At 42.0% G+C, this 17,236-nt stretch overlaps 1 protein-coding gene across 3 annotated transcripts in view; it reads right to left on the bottom strand.

The window, feature by feature from the left end:
- ARHGEF26 (Rho guanine nucleotide exchange factor 26) overlaps nucleotides 1-17,236 on the bottom strand; it is a 76,985-nt gene that overhangs the window by 45,472 nt on the left and 14,277 nt on the right. For all 3 annotated transcript variants that reach the window (XM_083504025.1, XM_083504026.1, XM_083504027.1), the window contains 2 exons: nucleotides 11,490-11,546; nucleotides 6,136-6,296 (listed from right to left, as the gene is read on the bottom strand). In XM_083504025.1, the coding sequence (XP_083360151.1) occupies nucleotides 6,136-6,296; nucleotides 11,490-11,546 (218 nt within the window). The remainder of the gene's footprint in view (nucleotides 1-6,135; nucleotides 6,297-11,489; nucleotides 11,547-17,236) is intronic.

Raw genomic sequence — 17,236 nt, 5'->3', positions numbered from 1 at the left:
ACTCCAGCCCTTGCAGGGTAAAGAAGGATCGCTGCAAGCTCAGGAAACTAGGGAGCAGTGATTCTATCACCACATTAACATGCAGAGTTTAACATGCCAATCATGCCTGTGAAAGCAAACATAGTTGACATGCCTTAAGCTACACCATTGAAGCTTTTTATTTTTAAGGCAGAGACTGGGAACCTGTTTTCCTCCAGATGTTGCACTACAATCCTGGCTAGTGGCCAAGTTAGCTAGGACTGATTTTCTGGAGTCCAGCAATATTTGGAGGGCCACAGGTTCCAAATACCCTGTTTAAACTGTACGTTTAGAAAGGAGTGCACCACTTTAATTCAGATTAAATTTAATCTGTCACCTTCTTGTCCACCACTGGGCATTGCTTTCTTTACAAGATACCAAAAAATCTTTAGTGGAGGTCAATGAGTAAGTGTGTCAAGTTTAACGCTTCAAACCCCAAGCAAACATCCAACCCACTACACATAGCTAAATATTAATCTCTCACCAAGTTGATTTAAGCAAGATAGTTATTGGCCCCTGCACAAGCAAAACCCCAACACGTGGATAACTTGTGCAAAAGAAAATATGCAAGACAGAATTGTTTTGGACACTTCATTTTTGACATTGCAGGTGTAATTTAACTGAAGTTAAAACTGGAACTGAGCCAAAAGGAGGGAAGCCCGCCACTTTTGTTTTGCTGGGAGATTATTGTGAAAGAGAATAAAGTGCTTGCCTAAACAGGAATTGCTAAATTCACTCTGAATTGACTGAAACTACCTGGAAGCAGACAATAAAAATATTTAAAGTACTTTCATTGTGTTAAAAAAAGGGGGGGGAGAATTACATATGATAGAGCAATGAGGGACAGGGCAGAGCAATAGCAAGGTCAGAGCTAATTGGTTCCACCAATGTGCTTGAACTGCTCTGACCTCAAAATAGCCACTATGCCTTGCCCTCTGACCATTCTGGTACACAGCAGCAATGCCACCAGAAGGAAGTCAGGATCTGCAGTGATGTGCCTCCCTGGTAGCCACTACTGAGCAATCCCATACTCTGGTAGCTGCCCTGGGCTTCTTTGGAAGAAAGGGCACTATATAAATTTAATTATTAAGAAGAAGAAGAAGAAGAAGAGTTTGGATTTGATATCCCGCCTTTCACTCCCCTTCAGGAGTCTCAAAGCGGCTAACAATCTCCTTTCCCTTCCTCCCCCACAACAAACACTCTGTGAGGTGAGTGGGGCTGAGAGACTTCAAAGAAGTGTGACTGGCCCAAGGTCACCCAGCAGCTGCATGTGGAGGAGCGGAGACGCGAACCCGGTTACCCAGACTACGTGACTACCGCTCTTAACCACTACACCACACTGGCTCTTAAATAAGACAGTTAGCAATCCTGCCCTCCAAACTACAGCTACACCGTTGAAACAACAGCCATATCCAATACTCACTCAACCAAAAGGGGGGGGGGATGGGGGGGAATCCCCAAACAGCAGATTAATTGAGGAGCGAGAAATAGCAAGTACACATCCAGCGTCATCAGTAAAGCTCACGTATCAGTGCCTGTAACAATGGCTACAAGCAGCCCACAGCCAGATGAAGACAACAGCCGCACAACAATGAGGACATGCCACCGGCACACAAATCCTGCATCACAACACCCAACATACAAAGCGACTCCATAAAGCCCCCACTCCGTAAGCTGCAGTGACCTAGCCAGCAGCAACCCTGCTATTGCCGCTTCCCAGACTAGACTGCAGGGCTGGTGTTTGCACAACACACAGCATCCACAACACCCATGAGCTGAAGGGTCAGCACACAGTCCTCCTTAGAAAAAGGGTTCAAGACCAAACCAGAGAGTAAAAGACTCTTCCAGCAAGTCACCAAAGTAGGAATAGGTCATGAAACAAGGAGAGCAAACCCATGCAGAGAGTGGGGAGGCCAGGTACACTTGCCCGGGTCCTCGGAGTGCTAAACTGGCCAGGGCCAGGGATCTGCCATTTTTGTCTGAGCTTATAATTTATTCTAAGAAGAATCCTGCTCTGGACCCCATCATCTGCATATTTTGTTAACAACTGATAGGCTACCTAGAAAAACTTCACAGATCCTAATGACTTGGACCAATAGTATTTCCTTTCAAAGAAGCAAACACCGTCTTTCTGTAGCTAGGTGTAGGGTAGGACAGAGATGAACCGATAAGGCACAATGAGTTAACTGTCCACTTACGGAAGATGCCAAATGAAATGTTATCCCGTACAACAAGTTTCCACTAAGAGAAGGTAAACAGTAACTCAACTGATTAAGCACTACAGCATTAGTCAGTGCCTGAGGACAAATATTATACTGTAGTTGTTGCAATTAGAGCTTGATGTACTTAGACCATATCATACCCTTTTCTGTATTTCACAGAAAAGGCTAACTTTCTGTGCAAGCTAGGTGAAGGGGCTCTTTGTTATGTAATGATGAGACGTTTGGTCTTATATGGTACAGTGGTGCCCCGCAAGACGAATGCCTCGCAAGACGGAAAACCCGCTAGACGAAAGGGTTTTCCGTTTTTGAGCTGCTTCGCAAGACGAATTTCCCTATGGGCTTGCTTTGCAAGATGAAAATGTCTTGCGAGTGTTCCGATTTTTTTTCGCTCCCCCCCCCCTTTTCTAAGCCGCTAATAGCCTTTTACCCGCTAAGCCGCTAAGCCTTTAATAGCCGCTAAACCGCTAATAGCGCTAAGCCACTAATAGGGTTGCTTCGCAAGACGAAAAAACCGCTAGACGAAGAGACTCGCAGAACAGATTAATTTCGTCTTGCGAGGCACCACTGTACTGTCAATCAAGCAGTCACAGAGAAAACATAGGATGCTGTGGAATATGGGCTTTGTTTCCAATTTAATGTTTCTATATAGCCCTGCAGTAACAATTTCCACAAGTTGATTATGTAAACCACGTAGAAAAGCTTCCTTTTGTTTGTTTGGAATCTACTGAAAGTGACCACCAGTCCTAGTATTTTGAGAATGAAGAGCAAATATTTATCTCTATTCACATTGTTTTAAATTAATATTAAAATCACTTACAGCACAACTGTTTTACTCAGAGTAAACCCAGTGAAATTAATGAACATGGCTTGGTTAGGTCCATGAATTTCAATAAATCAGCCTCTGAGTAAAATGTAGTCCAACACCACCCTTTGTTGATTTTACATTTATTTATTTACTTTCACATTACTTTGTATACCCAAACAAATGTCAGAAAGACAGAAATACAGATTTTAATAACCCCCAGAGAAAACAAATAAAACCAAGACAAAACCTATAATCTAAAAAGAGAAATAACCATATTCAATTAATAGCCCAGTCATGAAACTATCATGCCACCTAACACGGATGGCATGAACATTTCACATCAGTGTAAATTTCATGAATTGTGATATTTATTTATTTTCTAAGATTTATATCCCGCCTTTCTTCCATCATGCAGTCTGCAGGCAGTCACTCATCCATGTACAGTGGAACCTAGGCTTTTGAACGTCATCTGCTCCGGAAGACCATTCGACTTCTGAAACGTTCATAACTGAAAACTCAATATGGAAGCCTCAATACAATAGGGAAACTCAAAATGGAAGCCGCATAGCACATTCGGCTGCTGAAAATCAGTCAAAAACCGGAGCAGTTACTTCTGGGTTTTCAGTGTTCAAAAGCCGAAACGTTCAACTATGGAGGCATTCAGTAACCACGGTTCCACTGTACTACCAGAGCCCTGACCTCTACCATTGGAATCTCTATCATCTGGCAGACAAAAAGAAGTCTTACTTCAGCCATGAACTACCAGATCGGCAGCTCTAGCTAATTCACTTACTTTAAGCTTCAGCCCCCCACCTGTAAAATCAGAACAATCAATAGTTCTTCTGGGGATAAAGAGTGTGAAGTACTTTGCATAGTGTAGTGTAGGATGTTATGGAAATGACAGATAAAATGCCAATGTATTGTCAGCACTGCAGCCAGTGTTCCTCATCTTTCTACCTGTCCAGATGTTGGAACTACAATTCCCATCAGCCCAAGTCAGCACAGCCAACAGAAAGGGATGATGGGAGCTGTAATCCAAAACATCTGTAAGGCACCAGCTGGAAAAAGACTGTTTTAGGATGATATGACTTTTTAAATACTGGTACTGGGTAGCATAAACACTGATCCGTTCTTAACGAATGGCATCTATTATATTTGCTACATATCACTAAATACACTACAGCAAACCATACTTCTGCCATTTCTTTTGATGACAGTAACACTGGAGAAAGCTGTGAAGATGAAAAATTGCTCTTAGAACAAGAGAGCCATTTTGGCTGCAGCCACAGCACTGGGAAAAAATAAATAGTATAGCGACATTAAGCTAATGAAGTTCAACTGCAAGTCAAACAGGAACCCAAAATATTTGGACTTAGGAAAGACAAGAGTAGCAAGATAAAGTTATGGGATGCTGTGTGGCTTAATATGCAAAGCCTGGGACTAAGAACGCAGGAATCAACTGTTTGGAATTTATTGTGTTTCCTCCAATATCTAAGTAGTGTCTTGCTTCTCTTCTATGGATGGAGACACTTGACAGTATATCTATCTATCTATCTATCTATCTATCTATCTAATTATCAAATTTATATCCTACCCTTCCTCCCAAAGTAGCCCAGGGCATCAAATACATCTGTGATACAAAATACAATAAAAATAAAATAAAAACCCTCAGAGATATTGAGTAGATTTAAATTAAGGCAAGTTTTGGACACCTGGCATAAACAGGTTTTATGCCTTAAAATGATGGGACTTCATGTGACCACTTTTTTCCACCACAAGACATGCATCCACTACTCAAAGGCTAATAACAATCACATATTAATTTTCATATTCTTATCTTCCATATCTATATAAAACAATACAAGTAATGTATGGGGAAGAGAAAGATAATGTTCCTAGAATTAAGCTGTTTCATTCAATACACAGTGAAAGATGATGCATGTTTACTCAGAAGAAAGTCCAAAAATGTTTGGTGGGCTTACTATGCTGGGTGTTTTTGGCATGACAGCCTAAACTATCTATCCCACTAAACATCAACGGCCCATAAAACAAGAAAGAATAAATCTGAAGTACCGTCCAGAAAAGATTAGAAATGCACAGGGATTTATACACACTCAGTTTAGATCACAAAGAAGCAACAACTAATTCCCCAAACTTGTTTTGAAACAAGAGCGTCAACAAGTATAAACATTTCACAACCGCGATTTTTTCAAGTTGCTGTAATGCAACTGAATCACTGACAACAGGGGTTTAACTTGGGTGAATCTTGTTCCCACACATCTCTAAATGCTTGGAAACTACTCTTTGCTTGATTCCAAACCAGAAGAGATATGGAGATGCCAAACCAGAAATGCCTTAATTAAAGAAATCTGTCAAAGCTTTTAACATTGTTCAGATTTTGCAGGAAATCACCTGCCAATTTTCACAGCAACACATTAGTAATCCATTGTTAAAGGACATGTGCAACATATACACAGCCTTTTTTAAAAAAAGAAAACAATCTCTTAGAATATCTCTCAGGGCAATGATATATATCACAACACAACTTCAAAGATCAATCATTTTTAAAGTACTGCATTGCATTTTAAGAAACAAGACAATCCCTAGCTTAAAGATGCAATTCCGCAGGCCTATGTCCTATTGATTTCAACAGGATTTAACCCACAGCGCCACACGCGTCCCTTATTCTTCCTTAGATTGAACTAAATGCAGTAAGAAAGAATTAGCAATGATAACTGCCAACTGTAATAACACAAGATGGATTCAAAAGGCATTACAGGCATCACATGATCAAAGCATGCAGTGGTCATGACCACCCCCTCCCCACAATCCAAACATTCAGATGGCATTTGAAAAGGCTCTACATGCATAGAGCCCATTCACACATTGGCCAAATGTGTGATCTTCCAGAGGACACGGCGGCTACATGCAGTGTTGACAGGGAAGCTCATGGAATCTTGCATCCCCTCACACATTCTTTCAAAGCATGGGTGTGGGAGGATATCTGAACTCCCCTTAAGAACATGAAAGTGTATAGCAGTTCCTGGGCACAAACAGAATAAAGGGGAAGGACCTCTGTTTAAAACTTACCTCTTGCTTGCTTCGCAGACATCCGCAATATTGGAAAAAAGGTGATGGCTTTCTGTTTTGGTCATTGTAGTGCCCAGTTCTTTGGAGTTCTTAAACATCCGGATCAGGATTTCCAGACTGAGCAAGTATGAATGTTCTGAAGATATAACTTCAAATATAGCCTGCATGGGGGAAGGGGGAGGAGACACACACACACATACACAGGTCACTTCTTTTAGCTTTAGGATGCGAAAATCCAGGATCAAAACCCTCCCAAAGCAATGAAGTTCACGGGATGGTCAAGAGCAGGATTTTATGGCCTGGTTGAGATATATAACTATCTCACTTGAATGAACCGTGATTTATGGGACTGAGAACTTAGCCTAGTGCCTGTGTGAACAGATCCTGCTTTCACAGTTTGTTGGCAGTGATTAAAACACATTTCCCCCAGTCTGGATAGAATGGAAATTGGGTGAACAAACTTCAAGAATCTTGCATTGAGGCATATGCAAGAAGGGAGGATTGTGTGTGGCCACAATGCTTGTATTTGGTCCAATAAACCATGGTCAGATATCAGATCAAGATCTTTGCGCCTGAATTGGACCAACCTCTCAGGCTAACCCTCACAAAGAACAAAACTGGCAATAATGTTAAAGTAACTGTTATACGCAAAGTGCTTTAGAAATAGCACCAACTACAAATGTTTGCAAAAATTAAAAAGTTGCCATTTGTAAAATGTATGTTTGTTCTTTGTAGCCCAAGCAAAAGTCGCCCCATTATTATTTTTAACTACAAAAATTAGGGGGGAATTGTGGTTTTTATTAGGAAACCTTGTATAAGCAAAAGCCCCAATTAATGAAAAAAGAAACCCTGTATAGTTGAAGATTCAGCTCCTTGAAAGCAGTGGAAACTGAGAAGCAGCTTTGCCAGATACTTTTGCAAAAGGTCAGCTGGCTGAAAAGGAGATGGGCTGGTCTCCAGAATGCACACGCAGGCCTCCCACACAAGCCTTCCCAACCCACATTTCTTCTCTTTACTCTGGCAAATCCTACACAGCACTGCCTATCAGCCTCTTCCCCCAGCTTCTTTCCTTCAGTTAGCTGAATGCCTAAAACAGAGTACCTGAGAAGGAGGCTTGATTCAAGTATTATTTGACTACTTATCTGTATACCACCACCAGTGTGTGTGGTGGTACACTGGCGGTGCACTAGTGTACAGGACAGGCCCCCGGCCCCAAAGAGCTTACAATCTGAAATCTGACATGGGGAAACAACACAGGGTGGGTAGGGAGCTGCAGGGGTAGGAGACCATGAAATTATTTCTGTTACACATACTTAAAAGCTGGTTGCACGTTTATTAACTAGAATGTCCCCATTAATGTAAAATATTATCTGGTGCTTCTATATCCACCAGTTAGAAATTCTAATGATTGAGCAGTATATAAATACCTTAAATAAATAAAATGTACATGTTGTTGTTGTTGTTTGCAATGGGACGTATCAGTTGGGATCATGATGTGGCTTCTATTTTGTTTTTATGAATCCCTCAACTTATGACTTGGAAATCGCAATAATACATATTCTACTTTGTATAACTTAACTGGAGGGAATGGAAGAAGCCACAGTGCTATCACTCAGGCTTCCCACTAATCATCTTGTCCCCAAATTTATGCTGCACTCACAGGCAATTTGTTGCTTTGGCTGCAATCATGAAGAAAGGGCTTGCCTAAAGAGAGCAGCAGAGTTCTGTAACTAATTTGCTCTGGTGTGTGTGTGTGTGTGTGTGTGTGTGTGTGTGTGTGTGTGTTTCAGAGAAAGGACACCAGAGCCCTCGTCTTCAATGCTATTTAAGAATTCTTTGTTCCCAGTTCCATCATAGCCCTCATTGATTCCTTTCAAGCTAAGAAATTCAAGGCGAGGCACAGCAGTTTTTTTGAAAGTGAAAATGAGATATGGGTTGGACACTTATACATTCTAGCAAAGCATACAATGAAAAGAAGTTTTCGATTACCCCGATTTCAGAATACTTCAAAACGATCATCTCAAAACACCAAAACAAGGAACGTTTAAACTCATGCATAATCTAGTGACACTAATCTGAGATGAAGAATGATAACGCATTTGCCAATTACTATTTCTTACTCAAGACAAGTGACAGTCCCCATGAGTGACAGTGTGAAATGTAGTTATCATTCATTTGCACGGCATCAATACAAACAGATGTGTGAAGCTTGATAGCTTATGCATGCTTTGTGGAGCTCTTTAGAGACCAAATGTATACAAATGCTTTGTATGTGGCTCTGCTGGAGAAGCAGATGCATTCAAGGATAGAATGCGATAATGGTTTAACGGGGAAGATAGATATGTATTCCATCTCCATCCTCTTTAGTTCAGCCTATTTATTTCTCCATGGCTTTGTACATTATTTAGCATGTTGCATTAATAAACTGCAACAACACACATTGTCCAACACAACCCATTATGTGTGTATTATTTTTTTAAAAACACACACCTTACTTAATAATTTCACCCTCTGCCCCGTTTAATAGCTGCCTTTAAAAAGACATTTCTTTAACTATGCCTACAGCTTAAACAAACCACTCACCTAAGTGAAATGGCACCAAAGTCCTGACTATCACCAATGTATCTTTTTTTTTCCTCTTTGGGAAACTCAACCTTGAAGGTACTTCCTGATTTACCAAGACAGAATGGGCTCATTTCTCACTGGCACTTATTCTGTCCTCAAGTGGGGGCTCAAGGGGGGGACAGCATTTATTCCAGCATCTCTTCTTGCCAATGGGAGGAATAGTCCTCTTGCCCTCAGAAGAATGTAGGCTAAGTTGACCACAAACTTGACATGAGCCAACAGTGTGACGCGGCAGCTAAAAAAGCCAATGCAATTCTGGGCTGCATCAATAGGAGTATAGCATCTAGATCAAGGGAAGTAATAGTGCCACTGTATTCTGCTCTGGTCAGACCTCACCTGGAGTACTGTGTCCAGTTCTGGGCACCACAATTCAAGAAGGACACTGACAAACTGGAACGTGTCCAGAGGAGGGCAACCAAAATGGTCAAAGGCCTGGAAACGATGCCTTATGAGGAACGACTAAGGGAGCTGGGCATGTTTAGCCTGGAGAAGAGGAGGTTAAGGGGTGATATGATAGCCATGTTCAAATATATAAAAGGATGTCACATAGAGGAGGGAGAAAGGTTGTTTTCTGCTGCTCCAGAGAAGCGGACACGGAGCAATGGATCCAAACTACAAGAAAGAAGATTCCACCTAAACCTTAGGAAGAACTTCCTGACAGTAAGAGCTGTTCGACAGTGGAATTTGCTGCCAAGGAGTGTGGTGGAGTCTCCTACTTTGGAGGTCTTTAAGCAGAGGCTTGACAACCATATGTCAGGAGTGCTCTGATGGTGTTTCCTGCTTGGCAGGGGGTTGGACTCGATGGCCCTTGGGGTCTCTTCCAACTCTATGATTCTATGATTCTATGATTCTATGATTCTAAGTTGCTAAGGGAACAGCACAAGATACAAACCAGGATGGGAAGGGTTAAAACCAGTGGACAACAGGTGATGGCATTGGAGGCAGAGTGCAGCTGGCAGTGGAGGACCGGCACTTCCCAGATGAGCATGAAAGGGCGGCTAATGTTGGCATGAGATGCTACCTTAACAATGGAAATCCAGGCATGCACTGGACAGAAACCGTGATTTTCTTTGCTGCTCTGAGCCCCGAAGGCACAAGAGAGGTAACTACCGGTGCAGTTGCTTGTTACCACATTGTATTTTGAACTGACAACAGCAAGTCCCATGACCGCAAAGAGGAAAGGTTTCCAGGCCCACATATGTCCCAGTTTCCTTCAACTGCCAAATTGCTCATAACCACCATTCATCAGAAAGTCTTCCAAGCCCTCTGAATCTCAAGTTGATTTTCCTGCCTGTTTTTTTAAAATCTACTACACATTCTACAGGCCTTACATCTCTCGCCCCCTGGAATCCTATAAGTATCTCTGTGAGCTTCTTTTGCCCTGATCTGTAGCTTATTATTATTATTTCATTTATACCCTGCCCATCCGGCTGGGTTTCCCCAGCCACTCTCAGAACACAGCTCCCAACAGAACACTAAAAACAGAATAAAACTTCAAACATTAAAAACTTCCCTGAACAGGGCTGCCTTCAGATGTCTTCTAAAAGTCAGATTGTTGTTTATTTCCTTGATATCTGATAAGAGGGTGTTCCACAGGGTGGGCACCACTACCGAGAAGGCCCTCTGCCTGGTTCCCTGTAACCTCACTTCTCGCAGTGAGGGAACCGCCAAAAGGCCCTTGACGCTGAACCTCAGTGACCAGGCTGAATGATGGGGGCATAGCTGTCAACTTTTCCCTTTTCTTGCGAGGAATCCTATTCGGAAACGTTGACAGCTATGGATGGGGGTGGAGACGCTCCTTCAGGTATAGCTGAAGTGAACTGCCCTGTCCTCTGGCTGTTGCCTAGCAAGTACTAACGGTGCAAACAACAGCAGGTTTATTTATTTACTTACTTCCCAGTTCACATGTAGACTGGACTTATTCTAAGAAGGATCTTCAGGTCTTTCCTTGTGATCTTTCCCTGAACAGGCAGTGCTGATCTGAGCGTCAGCCCTCTACAGGTGACAGATCAAACCCATAACAGCTAGAGGAGATTATCCACATTTATCAAGGGGTATAGCAGTAGCCTCTAATGGGCTGAGGAGAAGAAAACAGGAAGCTTTTAAGGGTCATTCCTCCTGTTCTGTTTTGAAGACATCAGGTAGGACGAAGAGGTGCTATGTGTGGAATTCTGCACACAGAACATTCCTGCTCATGGGAATAGGGGTGATGATTTCCCCCTAATCCCCTGCAGCCCACAGAATTTTGCACAGGAGGGTTGAAGGGTCATCTGGGACAGTGTGAAAATCACCTCCCCAATTTTTTCTAGGGGCAGCAACCTATGCTGGGGTGCCACTCCTTCTGCAAATGGAAGGAGCTCTTCCTTTCACAAGTATAGCTCAGAAAGCAAACGGAGAACTGAACAGATAGGTGGTTATGAGTAGGGCTGAAGAGACTGCTTATTTCAGATATTGGGCATGTTCACAACATTTGCATATTATTATTATTATTATTATTATTATTATTATGTATTGCATTTATAGATATATCACCCACTTGAATTCTATGCAAGCTGCAAAACCCCAGGTAGTCTGTATCAAAAGTTAGATTTCTACTATAATTTAGTTCACAGAAATAGAACAGAAAAGTGTACATTTATTTTTTTAAAGTTTTCCTCCAGAAAGCAAGCATAAAAGGATGGCAAGCTTATGAAGTAATGAATAAACTGTGGCTATAATAATTAAGGTACCTCTTGCCTTTTCCTTTCTTCTTGGCTGATGCTCTGGTATAGCCCATTCTTCTTCACCTGAAATAAATGATTAACCATTTACATATATTTTTGCAATACACATGTTCCTCCTCCATTGTTTTTCATCAGTAATTGACTGAAATTTTCATTTGGTTGGGCCCAAATTGCATTTGGATGGACCCCATTCAAAACAAGGCATGAACCCATTTCCCAGACATAGGAACCACCAAGCCATAGAATATCCACCTTGTCAGGTTTTAGTCACAGCTTATTGGCACCCACCTAGACCAACTCCAGGCCCTGGTTCAGCACCTGAACAGCACCACCCAATTCAATGGAGACATAGAACAAAGTGCCATCAGCATACTGTTGACAAATCACCCCAATCCCATGGTAATGGCACTCAATGGTTTCATATATATGTTAAGCTGCATGCAAAATAGAATTTCTTCTTGCACGATCCCACAGCACAGTCACCATGAGGCTGAGGAAAAGTCATCCAATGCTATTCTCTGACCCCCATCCTGCAAAAGTAGGAGCATAACCACTGTAGAAGACAACACCCCTATACTATCAGTCAGCATCATTCAAAGATAAAGTTTAAAAGGTTCATTTCAGTAACTTCTCATTCTGCAGTATAGAGCTTTATGACCGACTGTCTTATGAAGGCTCTTTCAATGAAGGAAAGATGTAAAAGAAAATGAAATCAAACAAAACAAACAGGAAATGATCTGTTTCAATATTAAGAATAAAGAATTTATGAAGGTAGCTGCAGCACTCAGGAGTGGAAATATTCCTGCAATGTTTTTACACATGAAGAGAAAGAAGTTAGTGGTTGCCTCCAAAATACGGTCCAGAATGTCCCTCCTTTTCCCCCTATTACATCCTGCGATAAAATGGCAGAATATCTGCTTCACTTTAGAACACTTTGGCATTAACACTGTGCTTAACTCTGTGCCAACAGAGGTATTCAGCCAGCGAACCTTTTGCTTTTCTATCCAGGATGAAAAACTGAGTATGTACCTGTAGTTCCAAAACAATCTCAAAATACAAGTTTGGCCTGAAAGTACAGGCTAGCACATGTTCAAAATGTCAGGTTAATTAATCAACAATTTGAGACATTAAACTGTGCTTACAAAAATGAAAGTTTTAGATTTAACAAATCACTGTTTGTGTAGTCCTACACTTTTATACATATATAGAAGCAGAACTTCACAGTAGGTTTACCCAGATTATTGGTGAAGGCATGCCAGTTCTACAGCCATTGAAGGAAATACCTGTATAGTTGTGATTTTCTTCTAACAGTTTTATCTGAGCAGTGATGTTTGATACTGATTTGCACATGCCCCACTCCCCAGCTGGTTTCTTCCTTCCAGTTGGGACTTGTTTCCTGTGTGCGAGCCTGACCAGAGACACTCACAAGCGTGCACAATAAGTATCCATGTGTACATCACAACATACAAATAGAACTAAAAAAAAAAAAAAGCATTTTCAGATCTATGCATAAAAAGCAACATCTGAGAGATGGGGAACATGTCCAACTTCCATCAGCCCAAGCCAGCATGGCCAATTGCCAGGGATCATGGGAGCTGTGGTCCCCTAACACCTGTATGACTTTTTGTTGAATCAGGAGGAAGCAGAGGTTTCAACAGATGTTAAGATTTGGACCCATCCAAAAGACCTCCAAGTCGAAAAGGACAACAGTGTTTTTCTTGACCTTTAAATCTTTAATACAGTGGTACCTAAGTTTACGAACTTAATCCGTTCCAGAAGTCCGTTCTTAAACCAAAACCGTTCTTAAACCGAGGCGCACTTTCCCTAATGAGGCCTCCCGCTGCCGGTGCCCTTACACCATTCAGATTCTGTTCTTAGACCGAGGTAAAGTTCAGAAACCAGGACACTACTTCTAGTTTTGCAGAGTCCGTAAACCGAATAGTTCGTAAACCAGGCTGTTCTTAAACCGAGGTACCACTGTAACCAAAGACCTAAATACCTCAAGCAACACCGCTATCTACCTCAATGACCCTGCTGCTTGGCCATCCTCCAAATTAAAATGTACAAAAGGGGCAGCGTAAGCTCACAGGCAGAACCAACCAGGCGTTTGTGGCTTTGCACCTGCACAGCCCTGACCTTGCTGCAGCCTCATCCCTTCTGATAAGCAGCAGCACCATTGCTGCCAGGAAGCTACCGCTGTACCTCTGGCTCTACCAATTGACCCATTCCTAGCCTTGGAGGCCTCTTGGGCCAAAAGGCAGCATAGAAAGAAACTCTTTAACAGGGCAGACATGTATCCAATAAATATAAGTTTAAAAGTACCAGGTATTCAGCTAACGTCTACTCAGAGCCAACCTAATGGAATAAATGATAATGACTAACTTAGGTACCTTAATTTCAACAACTCTACAGGCAGGCCCCACCCCACGCCATTGACAAGCGTTCAATACGTGCATGACTGTGTATACGCGCATCGCGCCGAATCCAGAAGTGACCTGGAAATGTCAGAAAGATGTCACTGAAACATCACTCAAAGGGCGGAAGGGAGGTGGGGTGTTTGCCAGCTTTTTCAATGGGTTTCAATTACAATAGTACCTCTGGATGCAAACGGGATCCGTTCCGGAGCCCCGTTCGCATCCTGAGCAGAACGCAACCCGTGTCTGCGCGGGTTGCGATTCGCTGCTTCTGTGCATGATGTCATTTTGAGCGTCTGCGCATGCACGAGTGGCAAAACCTGGAAGCAACCCATTCCGTTACTTCCGGGTCCCTGTGGAACACAACCTGAAAACGCTCAACCTGAAGCACATTTAACCCGAGGTATGACTGTATACACAATTTCACCAACACACACAGTGTCTTGGGACATAACCCACAGACTCTGAGTGTTAGCTGAATACAATCCACTGAAAAGGAGTGGGTGCTTAAATGGTTATTTTTAGACTTATGAAAAGAACTGAGTTTGCCAGTGTATTACAACACCCGTTTACTCAAAATTAAGTTCCACTGAGTCCACTAGTGCGCCTAGAAAATTCAGTATAGAATTGCAGTCCAATCACAGGAATGCAGTACACATTTTAGTTCTGATTATAATCTAGCCCAGTGGGTTCCTTTCAACTTAATACTGTGGAGTATTTTCACTTCCACATTTCGAGTGTAAGTATCACACATAGTTCTCTCTAACTCAACTTGTCGAATGAAGCTATTAACGTTCAGCATCATTTAAAAACATTCTAATATAATTTCCCCTTCACTTCCCATATAGACTTACAGCTCATGTAATCTCTCATACACAAGTTATCCTCCATTTATTGCATACTGTGAATGGGGCATAGTAGCATTTATTAGTTCCCCAGTTATAGCCACAGAACTGTAAACAAAGAGGGCTTTAAAAAGTGGGGTGGGGAGGGAACGCTTTAACTGTATCATGTCTCAGAGGCCTCGGAATTGTTTTCAAAAGACTTTCTGTTCCCATTCAATGCTGCTTTTTCCATCAAGTCAATTAAGTAGAGAGAAGCAAACAGCTATATTAAACATATTGCATGAAAACAGCAGCACAGTGGTAAAACATGTGAAGAGATTTGGGTTCAAGTGGTCAGCCTCCACCCATACAACCCTTTCCATACTCTGAGGTTGGTTTTAATACTTTTGAGATCCTTATGTGAGATCAATTAAGATCGGTGAGCATAAGGGAAATGTCCTTTTCTGTAGCGGCACCACACCTCTAGAATGCTAGCCGTGTGCAGTGTATTTACACAGGTTTTGATACTTTTATTGTTGTAGCTGTACTGCATTGTATTTTAACTGGGAACACACACACACACACACACACACACACACACACACACCCCTCACTTAAAGGCAACACTAAAATATTTTAAATAAAGACACATCTGCTCATAGCTAGGGTGAGGTCCTAATTTCAGTAGATTCCCCTCCTCCATACGCAGGCCTCACGCCGCACATCTTGGTCCTATTAAGCCCCTTGATGTTTTTTGGAGGAGGTGCGTTAATTATGCTACTGTAGTAGAGAACGGACTAGAAAGATCTGCTCCAGAAGCAGAAGTCCACTTGCAGTTCTTAGGATCCCCAAAAATATTTACATTTGCACACAAGCACACAAATGATTTGCATATTGTAAGTTGTTTTCCACTAACTTTTATTCAGAGTAGACCCACTGAAACGAATGGACCCAATGTTTTCATCGCAACATTTTCATAGAATTGTAGAATTTTGAGTTGGAAGGGACATTAAGGATCATCTAGCCCAACCCCTTGCAGTGCAGGAATCTCAGCTAAAGCATCCTTGACTGATGGCCATCCAACCTCTCATTGAAACCCTCCAAATGAAGCAGAGTCTGCCATCTCCCAAGGGAGTCTGTTCCACTGTCGAACAGCTCTTACCTTCGAAAAGTTCTTGCTGATGTTGCATCAGAATTTCCTTCGTAGTAACTTGAATCCATTGGTTCAGGTCCTACCCTCCAGAACAGCAGAAACAAGTTTGCTCCCTCTTCCATGTGACATCATGTGATATCATATCTCCTCCCCGTCTCCTGTTCTCCAGGCTAAACATATCAAACTCCCTCAAGCATTCCTCATAAGGCTTGGTTTCCAGACCCCTGCTCATCTCGGTCGCCCTCCACTGAACACATTCCAGCTTGTCAATATCCTTCTTAAATTGTGGTGCCCAGAACTGGACACAGTTCTCCAGGTGTGGTCTGACCAAGGCCAGATTTTATTATGAACAGATGAGTAACAGTTTGCTTTCTCCATTCATTCACAATATTAACATGTCATTTCACAAGAGAAGTTGCCCTAACGCATGGGGGTTTCCGCTCATCAGCTGATCACACAAAATCACACGCTTTGTATTAATTGTCAATGCACAGTGCAATGCAGAGTTGCGGCTTTCCTTTCCATCTCAGTAACATAGGAGCCTTATAATCTTGCTCCAAGCAACTACAGCTATTGCAGAATTTATGATCCACCAAACCAAAATGCACTCCACCAGCTGTATATAGTGCCAAACTAAGATCTCAGCAAATCTTCTGGCTTTAGTCCTTGCCTTGAAACTGTAAGAATGGCGTGCAGAGGATGGGAGAGACTTCCAGGCACCTTTTAGTCCACAAAACATGACTTGTGGGCTGTCATGTGGCTTCTTGTATCATGCACTGTGTAGGTCTGACTGTGAAACATGATTTAAATGAACCTCCCAAGCATCACTGAATGGGTTCCCAAGGATTCATGTGATTTATCCCCGTCTGATTCCTTCCTTCAAATTCTACTATATCAAATAATTCAAATAAGACACACTAAATATAGCCATTTGCCACCGTTAAAAAAACTGAGGACAATTCTTCATAGGGAGTGAAGTCATGAACCTGTTCTTTCCTTGCATTCACTTATTTTAATAATAAGAATAAATGCTTACTGCTAAAAGCTGTTGCAAAGTTTTAAAATCATATACAAGAAGCCAACCACAAACCTCTTGAGTGTTTAATTAAATTGCACTTGTAACCATAGCAGACTACAGTACACAAACAAAAAGGAGAACGTTGACCTCTTGCAGTTTTCTTCTGCTTAACTGTTTCCTTATCTGTGAAACTGCAGGGAAGCTAATATCTCTAGCCTATCATAGGTACAATTCTAATGCCATTATCTCAACACTGGGTTCACACATGTGGCAACTGCACATGTGTCAACCAAGGTTTTCCTCCGCACCTGCAGGGTCCCCTCCACCCCTCTGAAATTAGGCTT

Source organism: Podarcis liolepis (assembly GCF_965112155.1).
Source record: "Podarcis liolepis genome assembly, chromosome: 5".
In the NCBI taxonomy this organism is placed as follows: domain Eukaryota; kingdom Metazoa; phylum Chordata; class Lepidosauria; order Squamata; family Lacertidae; genus Podarcis; species Podarcis liolepis.
This window is presented reverse-complemented; position numbering and strand designations above follow the sequence as displayed.